The sequence below is a fragment of the Portunus trituberculatus genome, chromosome 50 (genome assembly GCF_017591435.1).
Source record: "Portunus trituberculatus isolate SZX2019 chromosome 50, ASM1759143v1, whole genome shotgun sequence".
NCBI classification, from domain to species: domain Eukaryota; kingdom Metazoa; phylum Arthropoda; class Malacostraca; order Decapoda; family Portunidae; genus Portunus; species Portunus trituberculatus.
The window spans coordinates 26486748-26510175 of record NC_059304.1 but is presented as its reverse complement, the minus strand read 5'-3'; the positions used below and the strand labels follow the sequence as shown (position 1 = coordinate 26510175).

Below are 23428 nucleotides of genomic sequence, written 5' to 3'. Positions count from 1 at the left end.
GTCAGGGCTGAATCAATAGGGAGCTTTAAAAGAAGGTTAGATAAGTTCATGGATGGAGATGATAGATGGAATTAGGTACTGCCACGTGTAGGCCTGGCGGCCTTAAGCAGCTTCCATCTTTTCTTACTCTTACTCTTATCATTCTTATCTTTATTATGATTATTGTTAAAAAAAATTATCTTATTATTAATCTTTTATTATTATTATTATTATTATTATTATTATTATTATTATTATTGTTGTTGTTGTTGTTGTTATCATTGTTATTATCATTATTATACTTTCTATTTATATTCTTCTTCTCATTGTTATTGTTATATTTATTTTTATTATAATTATTGTCAGTAGTAGTAGTAGTATTTTTATTATTATTATTATTATTATTATTATTATTATTATTATTATTATTATTATTATTATCATTATTACTATTATCAATATTATTATAATTATCATTATTATTACAATTATTATTATTATTATTATTATTATTATTATTATTATTATTATAATTATTATTATTATTATTATTTTTATTATCATTATTATTATTATTATTATTATTATTATTATTATTATTATTATTATTGTTATTATTATTATTACTATTTTTATCATTATAATTATTATCATTATTATTATTATTATTATTATTATTATTATTATTATTATTATTATTATCATTGTTATTACTATTTTTCTTCTTTTTTCTTCTTCTTCTTCTTCTTCTTCTTCTTCCTTCCATGTAAGATGTGTTATGGATCATCACGTGTTCCCCACAAGGTTCTCTTCTATAGGAGCGTTCGCGTTAAGGCGATTCAGTTACCAATGAGTCATTTTCCGGTTTCTTTTGCGGGCATCATGGGTGGCTATTTACTTTTTATTTAATTAATACTACGTATGATGCAATCTCTTAGTCAAGAAACCAATTTTATAACATATTAAATAACTCAAAGAAGTAGTTTATATATATCAAAACGCATGTAATGCACTAATATGCCATATATAAAGTGAAATCCATAGTACACGTATTTGCTTCCCACATCATTATAAGGAACGTAAAAAATTGGGGGATGCATTAATAGTGAGTAGTCTATGTAGCAATAATACAAGAAAATAAGAGATACAATTGACATGTATTATATTTCTACTGAGAGTGGTTTCTTTATTCTGAAAACACCCTGCCAGGCGTACGAACCAATGCGGTGCACCAGATCGCCGAAAACGCCATTAGCCGTACCAGTAGTTTTGCATTATATTCTTAACTTAATCCGTAAGCATTTCTTTTCGACAAAAAGTAATGCATTTGATTCATGTAAACTTTATGTTAATTTATATTTCATTTACGTTGTTTAGAAATTGTTTGTGTAATAAAACAGAGAAACAATACTTTATTTCCGAATCGTGATCCGCCGAAATCACCGAAGGACCATAAACAAGGACTCGAGTTGACCGGTCGACCCTCAAAAACCCATGCTTCAGAATGACATCAGTAACATGCTTATCCAGAAATAGTTGGTATCCTCTCTCCTTCTCATACGCTATAGCACGTTCTGATGTCCACCTCATTTTGGAGAGTAGATATTTGAGGCATTGTGCTGATGTCACAGGTGGTAATGTTATGAGATTAGTGTCCCATTCAGTCAGTGTATATGGATCAGGAAAAGTTATGCACGTCCCATTTACTTCTACTGTCCTCCTCCTTATGTTGGTTTCTTCTCCATCATTATCTTCTGTGATGCTGGTCAGCTGCGGGTTGTTAGTAGCCTTCTCCACCATGTGCACAAGGGCATCTTTTGAATATCCCGAGTGTGGTACTGCCCGTGCCTTCAAGTAGTGCTTGAGACTAGCCACCGTCCACTTCTCTATGTCCTTCTCCATACTTGAGTGTCCTCGTTATGATAAAAAGAAAGCTGGCTCTACGTGGAGGTCTGAGGAGCAGCCAAACACCCGTGTTTGTTTTGGTCGTCGAAAGTGTCGTACTGCAGGCAACAACATAATATTTCAATACACTTTTTTTCTTTTTAATTCGTGTAAGAGTACTTCATAGTGCTTTGAAATACATTCAAAAATCAAGGAAACAATATATTTACGGTAAAATACGTGCATTTCTTAGCCTTCATTCAAATAATATGTATTTGATGGATCGTCACAAGCTCCTATTAGGAGCGGAGCGTTCGCGTTAGGTGAATGCTCCACTCATGCCGCCTCTTTCTCCAGTCGTCCCTCTTCTCTTTCGATCTGTCTTATTTCCTGCTCACTTTTGGTTTTCTTTTAATATATTCACATCAATCATTCACTTTCTTCTAGCACTTTATTTTATTTCTTCTGTAGTGATTCAGCGGTGACGCCGCATTGATATTTTTATGAGTATACCACCCACTCCTCCCACATGCAGTTCAACTTTCATATCAAAGCCGTGGCATGTTTTTATTTTTCATTGCATTGTGGTGAAATAGAGAAAACCCTAATATATATTTCAGAATACATACTTTCGATTTGTCAATTTGTCTCACTTCATGCATGTAGACTTTAGTGATGTATAAGCATTGAATTGATACACTTATACCAGGACACTCTCATACCATGAGATTTGAGATTTTAATTCGCATTTTCAGCGTGCATTTTAGAGCGGTTATAAAACTGCATCTTTATGATTTCCATTCAGATAAATATTTGGCTTTTACGTACAAGCTTAAAGGATTAATTCTTTTTAATTCAGAGTGGACAATTAAATGACTGTTTAACAATGGAGAGCCGTGCCTTCCAAGCGTCAATCTGGTTTGTGATGTATTGCACGATTGTTTTAGCTTTCGTTACTAAGGGTTGTGTTTACAAGAGTAACATTATTTTCATGATTTACAGTACTTGATAATTATGTGAACGCGATAGTTATTATTAATGCTTTATTTTTCTTTTAATTTGTGAAAGTTTATCAATAAGAATAAGTTATTCCTTCCAAACAACTTTCCCCTCTTCGTTAATAACACTAAACTGTCCCTATCTTCAACACTGAATATTCTCGGTCTGTCCTTTACTTATAATCTGAACTGGAAACTTCATATCTCTTCTCACCTTCCCCAACTGCTAACTCTATACAGGAGCCTTATCCGTCCATGCATGTATGGAGTATTCTTCGCAACAGGGAGAGGCGTACTCTCATACTGTCTTAATAGATACAATTTTTATCTAGTCAATCCCTCAGTTCTGACTGATTATCTTCTGTCTCTTTCTCACCGTCGCAGTGTTGCATCTCTTGATATCTTCTACCGCTATTTTAATGCGAACTGTTCTTTTGATCTTTCTAACTACGTACATGCCTCCCCACCTCCCGCAACTTCGCTGCACAAGATTTTCTTTCTCCCACTTCCATTTTCTCCATCACTTTAACGCAAGAGTTAACCAGTACTGTCAGTCATTCAGCCCTTTCTCTGGTAAACTCTGGAGCTCCAGCCTGTTTCTGTATTTCCATCTTACTATGATTTGAACTCATTTAAGAGAAAAGTTTCAAGATATTATTCCCTTTCTTTTAGCTAACTCTCTCGGACCCGCATAGGAATTTGCAATTAATTTTTGTTTAATCGTTTTTGCTGTTCTTAGCCAGTTTTTCCCTCTTCCATAAAAAAAAAAAGCAAAGGAAAATCAAACATTTTCTAGTTTTTTTTTTTTTTTTTTTTTTTTTACGTTCTACATAAATCCTTTCCAAGATTCCATATAAAATACGTGCACGTACAGTATTTGATGCTTCCTTTTGTGACACACCTTATAACACACACACACACACACACACACACACACACACACACACACACTTACTAGTGGTATAAAGTTCCCTGTGTTGTAGGGAGGTAATCGTGGTTTCCAGTTGGTCTGAGTGGCTCCGGACCGCTGCTCGTCCCCAAGGCAACCAATACGCAGGAATGAGACGACTGATGAAGCCTCTTGGTGTCTAGTTACCACCGCCCCACTGCCCGCAGACCACAGCTGTGCCCTCCTCCATGACCTCACCCCATACCGTGTATCTCCTGCTAACCACGATTGTATACCATGTAGTGTACCGCATGCCCTTCCCCGTACATGTGAGATGGCAACAAAGAAAAAACAATCTCTCTCTCTCTCTCTCTCTCTCTCTCTCTCTCTCTCTCTCTCTCTCTCTCTCTCTCTCTCTCTCTCTCTCTCTCTCTCTCTCTCTCTCTCTCGTATACGTAGTTACGATTACCATGGGTTATGTGGTATTAGGTTAGGTTAGGTTACCTTCCCTACGTCAAATAGATAGACAAATGGAAAGAAATTGGTAGATGATGTAACCCTCTTTACGAAGGCAAGTGCATAGGAAGCACTTACTGTTGTGGAATCAAGAGAGAGAGAGAGAGATGTGTGTGTGTGTGTGTGTGTTTTATGTAGGGAAGAGGGCCAGCCAAGGGTTTGTTCTTTCACCTTTTCCCGGCGGTATTCCTGCTACGCTTCTCTGTAGGTAGGTATATAAGCATGTACATATGTATATATGAATGTAGAACGCAAGCCAGTGTGTGTGTGTGTGTGTGTGTGTGTGTGTGTGTGTCTGTGTGTGTGTGTGTGTGTTTCTCTAATTGATCAGTTTACCTAATCCCGTGCTGTCTTCCTTCTAGTTATGTTTTCTTCACTTATATTTCAAATAAATCGATGCTCCTCACTGGTGCCACTTGTTTCTCTGGAATATTCTAAATTTCTAGTTGTCGATGCTTCTCCACAGAAAACTATATTTTCTTCTTCCCTTTGAACATCTGATTACATTTTATTGGATTCCTACCCTTTTGTTCGTCCATTATCCTCTACAAAGAGTGATTCTCTGTCCACGTATTCTAATCATGATTATTTCATGACGTTGGTAACAGAAACGTGTGTGATATAGTATCTCTATAAGGCACCTCTGCAATTTATGTACTCATCTTTGCTATCTTTTTTCATGTATCTCTTTAATAATGATGATTATACACAAAACAGACGCAAGTGTTTCTTTTAATCATATGACGGATATAATTGCAGCAATCAGTATACATGAACTTAGTATTCATACTTTAAGTCACTTCATAAAGCTTTCATATTAGGTAATGGCTTTCATCTTCTTTAACCATTCGAAAAGCGACAGATCATCCTGTCTTATAACTATTGCTACTTCAATGGGTCTCTCTCTCTCTCTCTCTCTCTCTCTCTCTCTCTCTCTCTCTCTCTCTCTCTCTCTCTCTCTCTCTCTCTCTCACACACACACACACACACACACACACACACACACACACACACACACACACACACACACATTTAGTGTAGTAATTCCAATAAATAATATCTTGAAATGTAGTGCGCTGCAATGTTGCTCTTCCATTCAGTAATCTCACAATATACAGGTGTAGCACAAGGGCGACAAATTATTCTCTAACATTACTGAGTATAAACCTTTAAAGAAGAAGCATATATAAAAAAAAACGTTTAACCTGCATTGTTTACGAGAGGATTGTTAGGAGGTGAAGGGATGAGTGTCAATGTTGAGTTTTCTTTGTCAAAGAATTACGTCAAAAACGTGACAGACACAAGCCTATATAGAAAAAAAACTTCCTTAATCTCCTTAGAGAGAGAGAGAGAGAGAGAGAGAATACGCAGTTACATTGCATACAATTAATCAATTAGGATTACCAGGGATGTTTTATCCAGCAAAATTAAAAGAGTTTCTATAGAATAATAATAACTCAGGATTATCACGTGCACTCCTATTTGTGAGACGAACAACAACATGACACGATCACTCACCATTTCCACCAAACTCATTCTATTCCTAAATGTGGAAACTAAACGAGCCACTTGTTGTTCTTGTTCTCTCGCCATCACAACTACGCTGCTGTCTGCCTGGCTCTCAAGGAGCTTGGGCCACACGGAAAGCCACCAAAATGATCAAAGAATACTCGTATTATTTTACATCTCTTAAGAGGAAGCTATAAATCTCAATCAAAATTCTGCATGTCATTCACCCGATACTAATTTGGTTTTTGTTCTAAAAGCAATAAAAGTGCAATAATATGACGTTACTTTCACCATTACTAGCAGAATTACTTACTCCCACCCACACACCCACCCACACCCACACATAATATCGTTAACAACAAATCCTATTGTCTTGAAAATAGAAAAAAAAACCTCGTGTCTCTTTCTTCGTTAGTTTTTAGAATGCAGGTCTCACTCTGCAGTATTTGAGCAATTTTCAATTATGCCTTAGTGTTGAATGTTTCCTTGCAATCTGTGGCGTACTTGTGTCACCCACGCCCCTGAGAATTTTGCATCTAATGAGATCGGTTTCCAGAGAACACAGATTCTTATTCGGGTTTAAATAATTAATAATTAATTAATCTTTTATACGGAATTGTTATCTGAATCATGAGAACACCCTTAAAGATTTCATTGACATGGACTACAATCTCCTAAGAGATATCAAGATAAGACGCCAGCATGTTTGAGACAGTGTTGCAGCGGTCGATGAGCTGCCGCACTGAGCTCTCGTTGTCCAGGACAGTGAGCCGGTGGGTGTACAGGGCTAAGCGCTCATTATGCTGCCTTCGATACGAATCAGAATATTGGACTCTTGTTGAGAATCCTGGCATATCCTCAAAGATTTTGTTACTCACTGTGCTCTCTGACAGAAGCTTCAAAGTAACAAAGGGCGCTTGTTTCAATAATTTCATGTATATAGCAAAGTTTTAAAGAAGCTCAAGTTGGACACTAGCACCGGTATTGTTAATATTATAAATCGTTAGCATGAAACTATGCCATTTGTCGAGTGGTTTAAAGTTACCTACATGTCACCATAATATCCAGGTTCTAGGTGGCTACACCAAAGATGCGCTTGGGTGGTGATATGAGCCCTCCCTAATATGGTATATACAAATAAAATTGCCTGCGCTACTAATGGGCAGAAGCTGAACAGTGCTTCCTACATACTCTTCAAGTATGCCTGCTGGCGCTATAGGCTATAACATTAAGAAAAAAAAAAAAAATTAGAGAGGGAAAAAAGAATGGAGAGTGAAGTGATACGGAAAGTTGCTGTACGATTCAATTGATGAAATTGTTTCGAGCACATGAGGACGGAAGACAGATGAAGAGAGGCGGGTTCCCAGTACTGTGGTCTGTGAGCGTCACCGCGCGCAGTCTGTGCACTGGGCTAAACGGGAAAAGACGTGTGCTCGTGCCACTGCTAGCCTGCGTCACCGGGATCACCTGTCACCCACATATGACTCGACCTGGAGGGTTATTCATGGTTGTTTGAAACTTAGAAGTGAACTACTGGGTGTGGTGCTTGCCTGTGTGAAATATAATACAAGAAAAATAAACCCGTAAGACTAGTGACGGAAAGTATTTAGACGCCCAGCGCCAGGAAACCTTAACCCTGCCACGCTTCCTTGCTTCCCGAGCGGTAAGTTCTCAGGTATTCATTGTGATATGTGTTTCAGTACGTTAGGTAACACCAGTGGATCCGACGCGGACCGAAGTAACATATATAGCAATTATATTTACTGATTTTTATTGTTTTATTTTGCCCAGCATGAAATTAAGATTTTTCAATCTTCTAGTGTGGAATTTTTTTTTTTTTAATTATAAAAATAGTAGTATTCCGAATCAACCTTCCCAATCTTATTTTTGCTCTGGGCTTTGTTGGCTGCCTAGTGAAAGAAAATATACGACATTAAACTTTCCAAGTTAGGAGATCACATTTAAAGAATGCAAAAGTTTGTCTGGCTGGGAAGTGATGCATTTTTTTTTATTATTTTTTTTGTTTATTCTTAAGAAACAATCAAGAAATATTGGCTCTTTTTAAAAGTAGTCCATGAACAGCTTTGGTAACATGCAGCATGACTGATGCCTAATGATAAGACACCATCTCCACCAAGAAAAACAATAATAATAATGGTAAAAGAATAAACACTCAGGACAGACACACACACTGAGCGTAGTCACGTTACCTTCACCGTGCTAGTTTTATTCACTATTCAAGAACGCCAAGGTATCGTTTTGTTATGTCAGTGTAAGACGGGAGAATGCGACACTGTCACGCAGCGCGGGGAGGCGAGAGACGATCATTTAATCAGATTTGGACCAGCCATTTAACTCCAACCCTCCAGGAAACACTTCATGTACTTTTATGCAAGTTCGTTTGTCGCTATTAAAGTTAATTAGAATGCCAGAAGTAGACGTGATGGTTATACATTACGTAGTGTTGAATTTTACATATTGACTTATTGTTGCCCAATGCCCATCCTATATAGTAAAAGAAGAGTGACGAAGTCTCTCTCTCTCTCTCTCTCTCTCTCTCTCTCTCTCTCTCTCTCTCTCTCTCTCTCTCTCTCTCTCTCTCTCTCTCTCTCTCTCTCTCTCTCTCTCTCTCTCTCTCTCTCTCTCTCTCTCTCTCTCTCGTACAGTAAACATCTATGCATGTCTACATTTACAAACTCACTTGTTTCGATCTACCGTGTCTGACTGACTGTCTTTCGCATCTTTTTCACCGCCGCAAAGTTTCTGCTATTACTATCTCCGACCGATATTTTCATGCCAGCTGTTTTTTTTTTTTTCTTATCATACTAACTGTATACTTCCTCTCCTCCTGTGGCCTCGCTCCACAAGACTTTATTCTTTCTCTCACACCTGTTATATCAACATCTCTTATGCAAGAGTTTGACCAGTATTCTCAATTTTTCATCCCCTTCTCTGGTAGACTCTGGAACTGCGTACCCTTTTCTGTATCTTCATCTTCCTATGACATTTCAAAAGTATACACTGTATACACGTCGAAATTAAAATTTAGGTCATGAACTGGAGCACCACGGGTCTGTTGCCATTCTTCAGGGCACACGTGGTAGTGGAGGTGAAAGTGGACCTTTTCGGGAGAAAAAAAATGTCCGTTTATGAAATTATATATAAAATGTACCTATAAACATATTTGTTTTTATTTGTATGCCTGCCTGACCATGGGACATAAAAAAATCTTGAAAATTAGAAATACAAATTGATCCCTAAACTTTAGGGGATCAATGAACTTTGCTTTAGGGCCTAAAGCAAAGTTCATGCTAGAAAGATAAAAAAAAAACAATGTAACAAATTTAGATGGCGCACCCTTGGTGCTCTTCTGGAAAGAATTTGCCTCTAGAAGTACGAATTGACGCTTAAAACAAAATTCATGCTTGAAGAATTCGAAAGACAATGTGACATTGTTACCGCAGTCTTGCTGCTCTTCTGTAAAGAATTTGCTTAATAGAAAAACAGAAAACGCAGAATCAGGCAGATGTTGCGGTTTAGCAATGAAAGTGGAAAGATGGCTGACGAATTTTGTAAGCTGTATGTGAAATATATAGAGCTGAAAACTATATTCGGAAGACTACTCCTATGGATGCGTGAGAGGAGGCGGTCTAGTAAGTAGTAGTTGCTCCGAAGTGGGAAAGCGATCCCTTTCTCCTGCCTGTGTATGTGACAGTCATCTCAGGTTCACACATGGCTCGTATACTGAAGTTGTGCAGACGGGTCACTTAGCTACCGTTCAAGTCTAGACTATATTTTGCTGATATTCTGTCACCGAGTTGCCTTAACTCGTTTGCCTAATATGTATATGACAGCTTCCGACTGTTACTTCTGTCAAGTAAGCGGAATGATAGATTCCAATCTTATGTTTGCTTTTCCCATCAGAGACTAAAGATGCCATCTCTACCACCCCACCACCAACAACAAAATTATTAGCAACAACAAAACTCGAACTGTTTCTTACAAATTAGGAAGGCTCATAATCAATAGCTACATTCCAGCAGTTTTTCAACGTACAAGTCGGAATCACAGGCTCTTAGGACAGTCCTGAAACGGAAAGTTCAGAGTTCCTGTATTGCAATGGAGAACTTGATGCAAAACAAGATCACGGAGAGGTGAGAAGATCAGGGAGGTTTCCAAAGTTGAGCACATCTTGACATCACTAAAAATTATAGTATTGGAAGTAAATGTTCCTTTACTCAAGTTATTTAGAGTTGTGGTAAAAAGAAAAAAAAAGAAATGAAAATGAATCCATTATTCTCGTTTTTTTTTTTTTCTTGTATTGGCCTGAATGTTTCCAAAAGATAATCACAACAGTGTAAGGATAAAGGTCCATGCACACCACATACTCTATTCTCTTGCTCATGGACAAAAGAAATTGCTCGCTTAGAGATGTGAGCACGACGCAAACTGTCCTCTCGCATGGCAGCTCGAGACGTGTTTGTTGTATCGCCCAGCTAGTGAGTGGCCAGCTGTGTCACCTTGAATTTTTTTCTCTTCTCTTTCCTTTCCTTTCCTTTCTTTTCTTTTTTATTTATTATATATTTTCAGGAGCTTCATTTTGAAAAGCTTATGCTCGCAGCAGTGCGTCTTTGACTGGTGAAAATCTCTGGAGATAGAGATAGAGAGAGAGAGAGAGAGAGAGAGAGAGAGAGAGAGAGAGAGAGAAAGAAAGAGATGGAGGGCGCCAAAATTAAATGCAATGCATAGGGAGAGGAAAAGGGAAATGGCACTAGACAGGAAGAAACAATACATTGATGGATATTACTGGACTGTAGTGCCTGAGGGAGCAACAAGATTCATAAATAAAGGAAAGAAAGTCAATTACTTCAGTGTTTATTGATTTCTGCCGCAGTGCTGAGAAAAAATATATAGAAGTATTTCTCTAGAGAATTGTCAGAAAGTGTGCGATGTACTTCCTGAAAAAAATATATTGATTTGATAAGCAATTCAAGGGCATTCTTACAATTGGCACATTTTTCATATTTCGATGACACAGGAAAAAAATTCATCCGTGGTGTGAAAACAAACAAACACACACACACACACACACACACACACACACACACACACACACACACACACACACACACACACACACATACACAAACAAACTGCATTACAAAGTGAAATCATATGCGAAGTCTTTCCCTCAAAGACCAGGCGTAATGTTAAATATTGTGTTTCTTCTATTGTCATTTTCGTGGTTGCTGGTTGATGTTCTTAAAAATTTACTTACTAGACCGCCTCCTCTCACGCATCCATAGGATTAGTCTTCCGAATATAGTTTTCAGCTCTATATATTTCACATACAGCTTACAAAATTCGTCAACCATCTTTCCACTTTCATTGCTAAACCGCAACATCTGCCTGATTCTGCGTTTTCTGTTTTTCTATTAAGCAAATTCTTTACAGAAGAGCAGCAAGACTGCGGTAACAATGTCACATTGTTTTTCGAATTCTTCAAGCATGAATTTTGTTTTAAGCGTCAATTCGTACTTCTAGAGGCAAATTCTTTCCAGAAGAGCACCAAGGGTGCGCCATCTAAATTTGTTACATTGTTTTTTTTTTATCTTTCTAGCATGAACTTTGCTTTAGGCCCTAAAGCAAAGTTCATTGATCCCCTAAAGTTTAGGGGATCAATTTGTATTTCTAATTTTCAAGATTTTTTTATGTCCCATGGTCAGGCAGGCATACAAATAAAAACAAATATGTTTATAGGTACATTTTATATATAATTTCATAAACGGACATTTTTTTTCTCCCGAAAAGGTCCACTTTCACCTCCACTACCACGTGTGCCCTGAAGAATGGCAACAGACCCGTGGTGCTCCAGTTCATGACCTAAATTTTAATTTCGACGTGTATACAGTGTATACTTTTGAAATGTCATAGGAAGATGAAGATACAGAAAAGGGTACGCAGTTCCAGAGTCTACCAGAGAAGGGGATGAAAATTGAGAATACTGGTCAAACTCTTGCATAAGAGATGTTGATATAACAGGTGTGAGAGAAAGAATAAAGTCTTGTGGAGCGAGGCCACAGGAGGAGAGGAAGTATACAGTTAGTATGATAAGAAAAAAAAAAAAACAGCTGGCATGAAAATATCGGTCGGAGATAGTAATAGCAGAAACTTTGCGGCGGTGAAAAAGATGCGAAAGACAGTCAGTCAGACACGGTACATCGAAACAAGTGAGTTTGTAAATGTAGACTTGCATCGAGTCATTGATGAAGAGAGGATAGTTGTGTGGAATGTTGCGTCGAGTTGATAGATGAAGGAATTGAGTTTTTGTGGCATTGAAGGCTCAAGTTTCTTTTGTGGGTAACCTCTCTATCATGTATAACACGAGAACAGGCTATTTTAAACCAAGGTTTAGAAAGGTTTAGGTTGTGGAAAAACAATGAGGAATGTACGCCTCCATGCCAGACACTATCACCTCTGTTATGCTTTCAGCACACAGAGATGGGTCTCTGACATGGGAACATTAATGATTCCAAGGAAAATCATCAAAATACCTTCTCAGATCCCCCGAACTGGCAGAAACAATCTTGAGGAGGAATTGGAGAAATAGGACAAGATACAGATATGAAATTGTGATCAGAGGAGCCCAACAGAGAAGAGAGGCTAACAGCATAAGCATAAGGCTTAGAGGTAAGGAAATAGGTCAAGTATATTGGGTATATTTTCAAAACGGTCAGAAATACGAGTAGGATGTTGCACCAGTTGTTCTAGGTCATAGAGGACAGCACAGTTGTAGGCTAGTTCACCATTATGGTCAGTGACGAGAGAGAGGCCGCCATGGTACAGTGAAACCATGCCTGCTTTGAGGTCCGAAGGGTCTCCAAGCTCACGGGTTCGAATCTTGTCCACGGTCCGAGTGTAAGTTGGGCTTCCTCATTCTGGGCAACGGTTTCCTAGCGGGTGGGCTTTGAGACAGGAGGTACCCCAAAAAGTCTCCCCTTTAGCCCATAAATTCCCGTGAAAAGCCCACATGGTATAAATAAAAAAAAATTTTAAGAAGCCAAAGCTGGTGGTGAACATCGAAATTTCCAAGGATGGAGAACTCCATTAAAGGATATAGAGACAAAATGTGCTCCACTTCAGATAATATACAGTCAAAGAACTTCTTATAGTCAGTGGAAATAGGCAGCTCAGATAAATTTAGTAAGAGTCGGAGCCAGATGGTAGAAAACTCAGAAGATTCAAGAGTGTAAGCACGAGAACAAGTCATGTTGTTGCGCACATAGACGCAACATCCAGCTTTGGGACGAAAATAAGTATATAGAAAGTAGGATAGAATAGAAAAGGGGCTACTGTCAGTTTTCTCAGACATTCTTAATTCGGTGAGGAAAAGAAATGAGGTTTAGTAGAGGAGAGGTGGTGTTCTATAGATTGAAAGTTATATCTAAGACCGCAAATGTTGCAGAAGTTAAAGAAGAAAAAGTTGACAGGGGGTGTCAAGACATTTATGGTCGATACGGAGAGAGCAGTCCAATCTGGGGACATTATGGTCTCCTCCCCATACGGGACTATGGACCTGCTTCTGGAGTTACCTTTTATTTATTTATTTATTTATTTATTTTTTGTGAAGGGTTTGTGTGAGTAGAAACTGCTTGTAGTTTGGTGTGAAGGGAGAGAGTTATCTTTAGAGGGCAGGATGTGACTGCCCCCGAGATCCGAGACACAAAGGAAACGTTCAGCATGTTCACAACTAGCTTTGATGGTAAGTTCACAGCATATCCTGAACAGATGCAGACAAGAACGGGCAGATCAGAACCAGCCTAGATCAGAATTAGGGCTATTCGACCTCGCTGGGAGTAAAATATCGTTTCGATATGTGTCTACTACCTCCTCTTTGCTGGGAGTACGAGATAATAGCTGACATATATGGAGCAGAGGAAGTAATAGGAGTAGAAAATGGTAGAGGTAGCTTTGGTAGATGATGAGGTAGAGGTTAAAGGAAAAGCAGAGGTGGTAGATGCTGGTCAGTCTGTATGGCGACAGCGCACATCTTGGGCGGACTCCTACTTTTGATGCATAGGAGACGTTTGAAGCAGACGCTGCCTGAGTCTGCTTCACTCTCATTCTTGCCTCATAATAAGTAGATTTAACTGTGTAGATCTCTTCATATATTTTCCACGCAGGGCAATCACGTGTAAAAAAAGGTAAGATTGAGCACCCTCACAGTTGCGGCACTTCTCAACCAGAGACGTAAACTGGTCCACCGAATGACTCTCACCAGCACATCTACCGTAGTAAGAATTCGAAGAGCAACAAGCGTTGTCATGGTGATCGTAAAACTGGCACTTAATAAAACGGTCAGGATTCTGAATGTAGGGACGATCGGGAACCGACTCCCATCTTACATGAACCCTCTCTAGCAACTTAGCAGCAATGAAGATTAAAGTTACTGAAACTGTGCTCCTTTTGGTACCGTCAACCATTTTAATGATCTTTCTAGGCATCCTGACCAGCCATGCAATCCACGATCTCGGTAGGTTCCATATCCACAAAATCGTGGTGGGAGGCGACTCCCCGACATAAATTCATGGACACAGGAATCGAAGCCTCTACTTCGATTTCATGTCTGAACGGGAACTTCAACAAGTGACTTGACTTAGGTTAGGCGTCTGTACAAGTAAATTACCACTGGCAAGTTTATTTTTTTACATTTACAACGTTTAAAATATTACAGTCAATAAAAAAAAGTTGACAGTATAGAGGCAGGTGTTCGTCTTTGAGTGAAGGGTTACATACGTCGCTTTATTCGGGCCAGTAGACAGTCGGGCAGTCAAGAGTCGTCGGTCAATGTCTTTTCTCCCCCTTGCTGGGAAAGGGAGGCGGATCCACCAAGCTTGGAAGAGGGCTACACCCACTTTCTGTTGGAAGGGAGCAGGACAGAAAGGGAAGGAGATCGGTGAAGAGTTTCCTAGGATCAGATTGTCCTGCCAAATCAGGATCCCAAAGGCACGCTCATTAAAATAGATTCTCCGTTGGTGGGAGAGGAAAGACAATATGACTTCGTGGCAACAAACACTTTCTGTTGCTAAAGGAAATACGGGAGAATGGGAATCCTAACTTTATTTAGCTAATCCCTCGGCCTGATGGGAGTACAATAAAAATCCACACGGAGGTGGCAAAAGGATGGAGCAACAGAACACGTGTTTACAGCACGATGTCTGAGTTGAATCTGTGTGTAAGACAAGGAAGTTCAGCGTCAATATTATAACATTGTAGAGTCAACAGGTAGTAGTGCACTAAATCTTTAAGCTAAAATAAGGAGTCCGCTAATAAACTTTGATAAACCTAAGCATTTTTTCGCTTATATTTCTATGACATTTTTTTTTTCGTACAACATAACAAAACTTAATGGAATTTCCGACATAGAGAAAAAGAAAATAATTGATACTGAGAAACTTATATTACCTCGAAGAGAGAAACTTTTTCCTCTTAACACACACAGTCGTTCTTTCATGTATTCATAATGTTTATAAATAATGTAAGCATTTTTAGGGGGATGATGAAATGTGCTCTGTCTTTTTCTTTGAAGTTTGTGGAGAGCTAATACAAATATTTGGATATTCCTGTGTACAGAGAGTTGAGTAACAGGTGCTCAAGTATTCACATGACTTCAATAGCAAGGCGCAGTCACTGAAACGTTGATTCACTGACAGACGACGGAGGCGGGATGGGGTTATGGGTGAGGAAGGAGGAGAGGAATTACTCTGCGCGCAAAAGGTGACAAGAAAGGCAGTAAATGCAATCTAGATATTTTAGTGTGGACACCCTGTAAATGACAGCAATCTCAAAATTATTATGGACGTAATGATTTATGCCAAAAACTGGGATAAGGACAATTTTTTTCCACTCTTCCGGCATATTTTCACCTTCCATGATTAATTTAGTGTAGTTAACCAAGCTGCTGCCATCTTCTGAGCTCGCCCATGGCTCCACTGCATAACAGTCTATGTGTGCTGCTTAATTTCCCTTTGTCTTCTTCACGGCCTGTCATTCACTTCCTTTCAGCTTATGATTTATTGTTTTTGCCTTATCAAGGTCTCTCCCTAACATTTCAGTGTTAATCAGGTCTTCTATCTAAATATGTTCTCACTTCTTAATATATTTTGCAGTAGAGTTATGGGTGAGCTCAAAGAACATGGCAGCAGCTTGGTTAATCAGACTAAGTTAATCCTGGATGGTGAAAATATACCGGAATATATATATATATATATATATATATATATATATATATATATATATATATATATATATATATATATATATATATATATATATGTGTGTGTATATATATATATATATATATATATATATATATATATATATATATATATATATATATAAACTTTCATTTTTTTTTTTTTTTTTTTTGCTTTTTTCCGGGAGGGGAGGGTTAGGTGGCGGAAGCCAAGATCTCAAGAATGTTGAAGGGAAAAGGCAAAAATTTATTTGGGATAACATCAGGAGGAAGGAAGGAAGGTAAGGAGACTTGGTGGTGAATAAGGAGGTGCAAAGGAACATAAAAAGAAAGAAGATGGAGAGGAAATTGAAAGAGAGAGAGAGAGAGAGAGAGAGAGAGAGAGAGAGAGAGAGAGAGAGAGAGAGAGAGAGAGAAAAAATGAAGAAAAACAAATGAAAAGTAGAAATACAAATGTTGTGGCCACGCACAAGCGAGTTCCGTGAAGCGTTGACACCTTCACGAACAGTTCACTCTTCCTTCTGCAGGGAATGACTGAAGACCTCGACATGCTGTCGCCGGAGCAGCAATTGGCACTTCTCAACGCCTCGGGCCATCTACCCAAGCCATGGGAGCCAGTGTCCCCGCAGCAACACACCTACATAGGCATCTACCTCATCATCGTGGGTGAGTGTTTCTTATGGATTTTCATCAGCATAAGCATATTTCGTAATAACCTGCGCTACTCCTGCCGCATGAGCATAGGAGGAGGCTCTCGGAGTCAGTCCTGTTTTAAGTTATTTGTAAGCACGCTGATGTTGGCGTCTGTTCATTTACATTACGTACATGTAACTCGAAAACGCCATTATATGTTTGCAAAGAAGAGATGAAGTGAAGTTAAAGAAATTAGAATCAGTTTGATGTTTGAAACTACATGACACATTGATCCGAAAGCCATAGATTGTGAAAAATCTATTACCAAGTAGAGATGAAATTCTGGAGTTTATTATCAAAAGTGAATAACGGAATTCAAACATTGGCCAAGAAGAACAAGGAATGATAATGAGATGCATATCTTGCGCAGCGGGTCGTGGCGAGAAGGCTGAGGCATGCAATATATCTGCCTCAGAGAAGCGCTAACCATGAAATAACAATTGCATGAGAAGCAGGTCACCAGAAGCAAGTGCGAGCAATAGTTTTTGTCTCGGTCTTCCGTCACACGAAATAAGATGTTATTTAAGGGTTTTAGGGAGAAAACATCCGATGCTTTGAAACATTTGAGTTATATCTCAACAGAGTATCTATCGATTTCATTCAGGTTTTCTGAGCGATCGCCATGAGTGCATAGTAAGGCTGACAACCATAAACACTTCCTGCATTGCCTGTAACGTTTGCTCTGTTTCTCTGTTTGTTTCCTTTTATCATTGTTCTTGTTTTTTATTTAGTGTGTGTTTACCTGCATACACATACGTTGTAAGTGTCTTTTTTTTTTCTTTTAAACTTATATAACTACACTTCAGTTATCACCCACCGCCTTCCTCCCCCATCACTAACACCATCCAACACCCCCACCACCACCACCACAACCAAAATGCTACTATTTCTGCTGCTGCTGTTATTACTTGTAATTCAAAAACCACAAATTTGCTCTTCCTCTACATTTTCATTCGAAAAGAGTTATCATGAGTTTGACAATGTAAAGTAAAAAAGACCACTATCTAGAATAATTAGTGCAGCACATTACCAATGTTAACAACTACTTAGGAGACTCACCTCACACTCATAAAAACTTCTCGACTTCATGCCCTTCTTCCACTCCACGGGGCTCTTCCGATCACAGTCCATTTTCATTAGTCTGTCCTGTTGCCTCAATGCCACCTGTGAACCCACCGCAGCAGATGTGCTTTTGCCAGTATACTTCTCCCAAGAGAAAACCCTTCAAACAGTAATGCTCTGATTTCCAGCGAAATAACCATGCAGAGACTTTGGCTTGTTTATCATAGATGCACCTCTTTGTAATGGGTGCACAAATGAGGTGATTGTATCTAACATACACCCGACACCTTTTGTCATTTTGCAAACGTTGATACTAATAATTAATTTTGCTTTCTTGTCCAGAATAAAGAGGAGACTCAGAAATCGGACTTCAACCTTCAATATCCTGAAACTTATGCTCCTCCTGTTATGTTTGCTGGAGATCATGTAATTTCCTTGCCAAAAGACTTTCAGCAAAAAGAACTTTGAAAATTTTATTAGGTTCTACTTTCCTCGTAACATCCAAGCCAGCCATAAATCTCATGGACATTTTTCTTCATTTTCCCACTTTCTATGACATCTAGATGGTTCCACTACAATCTCCTCTGTCTTTAAAGCTGAACCATTCTTTGAAATCTTTATCAACAACTCCACACTGAATTTTTTATACTATGCGTATATACTACTATACTCTAGTAGTAGTAGTAGTAGTAGTAGTAGTAGTGGTTGTAGTAGTAGTAGTAGTAGTAGTAGTGGTTGTAGTAGTAGTAGTAGTAATAGTTGTTGTAGATGTAGTACCATTGCCACTACTACTACTACTACTACTACTACATCTACTACTACTACTACTACTACTACTACTACTACACTATTACTACATCTACTGCTACTGTTACCACTACTACTACTACTACTACTATTACTACAATTACTACACTATTACTACATCTACTGCTACTGTTGCCACCACCACTACCACCACTACCACTGCTATTGCCACAATTACTGCACCATTACACATCCACTACCACTGTCACCACCACTGCTACTGCTGCTGCTGCACCACTCATCACTACTACTACTGCACCACCACCACATTCCAGCACCACCACCTGTGCAGTAGTAGTAGTAATAGTAGTAGTAGCAGAAGTAGAGGTACTAGTAGTAGTAGTAGTAGTAGTAGTAGTAGTAGTAGTAGTTGTTGTTGTTGTTGTTGTTGTTGTTGTTGTTGTTATTATGTTGGAACAAATACTGATTTTTTAAAGTCAAATATCAATACACTTTTTAAGCTATGATTGAAAATATTGGTACAAAATTTTCGTTCTTGATTCCAAATGTTCTCCAAAAAACAAATTAGATATTTATATTCTGATTAAAAAATATAAATACATATTTCTAAAGTTATGTAAAAAAATTTATTTTTTCACAAGTGTTTTTTTTTTTTCTTTTCTTTTTTTCTATGTCCTGGCCTGTAGCACGTGAAGGTAACTTGAAGAGTATTTGTAGTGTTGTTAAGCTTCCACCCATTAGTGGCGCAGGCAATTTTATTTTTAGTGGCACCCATATTAAGGCCCATATCACCACCCAAGCGCATCTTTGGTGTAACCACCTTGAACCTGGGCATCATAGTGATATGTAGGTAACTTTAAACCACTCGACAAATGGTAAAGTATCAAGGTGGTAGGTGGTAGGATGCCAATCTACTCGTGGACGTCTACCCGATCCCACGCTCACCACTTTATCCACTATGCCACCGCGTCCCATATCGATCTTATTATTAATGCACGAAAGGCTTTTGGCCTGAGTTTTATTCAATCAGGAGTGTAAAACTTCTCGGCTTTGCTTTACACACTATCACAAGGAGCCGACATTGCACAGCATCCTAAGCCCCACTTTCACACGGCGCAGGAGATTTTCACGTCCGCGTTTATGTGCTATAACGCTTAAACTAATTGCTGATGTTTTCAATTTAACCTTTTCTCAGCGCAGTCGTCGCCCGCCACGGGCAAAAGCCTGTGTGCGAGTGAATTGAGCGCTGGGACCGCAAGAGCTTTTTTTTTTTTTTTTTTATAGTGCATAGGTCTTCACACGTCGCGGGCAGCCTCGTGACTCGAGCAATTATCTTGAAACTCATTCAGTAGCCTATTGGATTTCAAGGTGGTAGGTTGTGCGTGGCTGTCCTTTTTTGTTTAATACGGAGGGTAATTTTGATACTTGTGCAAGAGAGACCAGCTCTGTGGGACAAGTCACATGAAGATTATAAATCCCCAACAAGCTCCTTACAATGATGGAGAGAGGTGTGTATCAAGCTTTGTATTTAATAAGAAGGGTAATTTTGATACTTGTGCAAGAGAGATCAGCTCTATGGAACAAATCACTTGAAGATTATAAATGCCTTATAATGATGGAGAGAGGTGTGTATCAAGCTTAACCCAGACTTAATTTATCAGAAGCAGATAAAAAAAAAAAAAACAAGCATGGTAAGTACACAAACAGTCTTCTTCTGTCCCTTTACTTCACGATAAATACATAATTTTAACAGGGAAACTTCAGGCGCGCGGGTGGCCGGTGGTTTACGCCTGTGCTGTCTTAATAGATAGGCAGAAGCGAGTTTGTCCGCGCTTAAATAAGTGCGTACGGGAGCATCATACTCGCCTTGTGAAAGAGGTCTAAGATTATCTTAGCAAAGTACCTAAAAATTTCGAGGCTTTGTTGTATCACGCCAGGGTAAATTTGTACAGTTACACCAACAGCTCTCTTCTGGATGAAATTATTCATTTTGGTAGATTTCGACTAATTTTGAATAAATATGCTTTTCTTTCCGTCGCAAATCCGTACTTTTTTTTTTTTTTACCACTCCCCTGTGTCTTATAAAAACACGATTTTGTGGTAAAACGAAGCAAAAAAAAAAAATTTTTTGTTGTAGATTTCGACTTGTTTTGAAAGAATCTGCAGTTCATTTCCATCATACGGCCGTAGCTTTCTTTTTTTTTTTACCCTCCCACACCCCGTCTCTTACAGAAACACGATTTTATGGTAAAAAGTAGCTTTTTCTCTGGTATATGTTGACCTGTTTTGAATGAATTTGCACTCTCCTAAAACTAAACTTAATCTAACCTAACCTGACCTAACCTAACGTAAACCTAAACTTAACCTAACCTAACTTCAATAGCTAAGAAATGCATAGGACGTCATTAGGCCTACCTTGTCGGTGGTCCGGTCCTTCCTCGTCTTAGGAGACGTCACCTAGAGAAGCTGGCCGTCGGAGTTTGTTGTATTGGGGGATAGTAGTTTTTGCGGTCTGAGAAAAAAAAATGTAAATATGTGTGTTCCTTGTGCGCCTTAATGAATAGGTACCGTGCCAGATATGGGTTGAGGTATTGCCTCTGTATTCCCGGCCGCTTTGCCCACACCTTCACGTGATTAGGTCAGACTTTAATTAACTTCCTTAAACAGAACACAAGGCAAGGATCATAGTCAGTTTGCATAAGAAAGAATTTCCGGCCTAGAAATATTCTTTGTCCACATACACTCTAAAAGTTTAAGGTGTTCAACATAACCCGAGAACTACACCGCTTATAGCAGGACAAGTATGGCTCTCAGTGCCAAACACTATAACCATCCTGTTTTTGTTTCTAAGAGAGACTTGTAACAAAACATGTGGAAATCTAGATATCCCAAAAGCATAGTTTACAAATCACATGCAGTATTATGATGTACAATATCAAGAGTCCTGCTGAAGTAAAAAAAAAAAAATACATCAACTGTTTAACCCAAGAGGTAATGACATGTTATGTCAATAACAGTTAGTCTTCAGGTGAATGATGAGGCCTAAAACCAAACTTCGAGTCTAAAATAGATCATTTTTCTCCAAAGTATTGATCAAACTGTTGTGTCAGAAATCTTTCTAAAGTTTCAACACAAACAGAGGTCAAGGTAATTGATCTGTAGTTGAGAGGAATTATTTTTAGGAGCCCTTTTTAAAAAATGAAAACTTTAGAAACCTTCTATAAGTCAGGCAAGTGCCTTGATGTTAGAGAGGATTTAGATATGACATATAGGGTAAGAAAGTTGATTGACACAAGATTGAAGTGAGGCTAAATGTGGTCAGGTCCCATGCTGGAGAATATATTGAGAGACTTGAGGTAATGCTTGACTGCAGACAAATCAAATTCAATATCAGAGATAGAGTTGCCGCAAGACAACTCTATCTCAAGTGTTAACTTTAATTGATACACTGAGGTAAAAGCCTTAACAAATAGGGTAGCCTCAACTTTGTGATCATTAGTCATTATCTCTTCTTTAGTCAGTGAAGGCCTGTCAGATTGGGTTAGAATAGCTTAGAGTTGGGACTGAAGGAGTAAATTAAGAACAATTCATATTGAGACTGAGACATACTAGTTTTAGCATCAGTAATCTAGATTCTTATTATGAGCAAGAGCATTAATGGTTTGAGGAGAGTCTGCCACCCATCACTGTTATTTTTATGATAACCAAATCTCGTTCCTTGCATTCATGAAGGATGAAGGAAGTTTAGTAGGCCATGGAGGTGAGGAGACAATATGGTTAAGAGGCACAAACCTGCTAGTAAGAGGAATTATGTTATTGAAAAAATTTAAGTACATATTATTAACCGGACCGCCGTGGTACAGTGGAACCATGCGTGCTTTGGGGTCCGAGGGGTCTCCAAGCGCATGGTTTCGAATCCTGTCCACGGTCCGAGTGTAGGTTGGGCTTCCTCACTCGGGGCAAGGGTTTCCTAGCGGGTGGGCTTTAAGATAGGAGGTACCCCCAAAAAATACCTCCTTTAGTCCATAAATTTCCGTGAAAAGCCCACATGGTATAAATAAAAAAAAAAAAAGAAAAGCCAACTCAAAATTCCAGTCCACATAAGAAAGATGTTCCTTCATCTTTGTGTATTTCACTCTATGCCAAGATATCAATATGGAGAATTCGTTTGCTTCTGACCATAACTATGGGAAGAAGAGATAAACTAGAAGCTAGACACACTCTGGAAAACTATTGTAGGATATATATATATATATATATATATATATATATATATATATATATATATATATATATATATATATATATATACATATATACATATATATAGCTCTGAACAGGCAGCTGCCTTGCCAAGTGGAAGTAGTGTACCTACCTGCATTCCTCAGTAAACCACAGCGACACGGCCCTTGTGTTACCTTGAGCACCCTACATGGCGTAGTGAGATGGCGGCCTTAAGACACCCCAGGTTCTTATCGAACAGCAGTCGGCAGGCGAGGACTAGACTGGCCACCGCCCGCCATGCGTCAGGTGGCAAGCTACCCGCTGCTGCCACACCTGATAAGTGTGCTACGGAGATGACGTCAGCAAGCTTCAGGTCATGGTGTCAGTCAGTGGAATCCTGGTTGAGTTTGGCGGAAAGGCCTGACCAGGAGGCAGTGCTACACATCTGGCTACTCTTTGTCCCATCATTGCAATGTACTCTGGACGCGAGGTACGTAACCGGACAGTGGGAGATGGTTACAGACTCAGGGGCACAAGTGTGTGTTGCCGGTCCCAACCTTATGTCGCCGCTGGGTCTCCGGCCTGCGCTCCTACAGCGTCGACCTGGCATACGAGACCTCTCCAAGATACCACTCTCTAGTCTGGGAGCAG

At 38.9% G+C, this 23428-nt stretch overlaps 1 protein-coding gene across 1 annotated transcript in view; it reads left to right on the top strand.

Moving 5' to 3' along the window:
- The first annotated feature begins 7130 nt into the window (after positions 1–7130).
- The window catches only part of LOC123499929 (adenylate cyclase type 2-like), a 52479-nt gene continuing 36181 nt past the window's right edge, over positions 7131–23428 (top strand). Inside the window, exons 1-2 of the mRNA XM_045248461.1 lie at positions 7131–7438; positions 16558–16696. Coding sequence (XP_045104396.1) covers positions 16561–16696 — 136 coding nt within the window. The 5' untranslated portion in view covers positions 7131–7438; positions 16558–16560. The remainder of the gene's footprint in view (positions 7439–16557; positions 16697–23428) is intronic.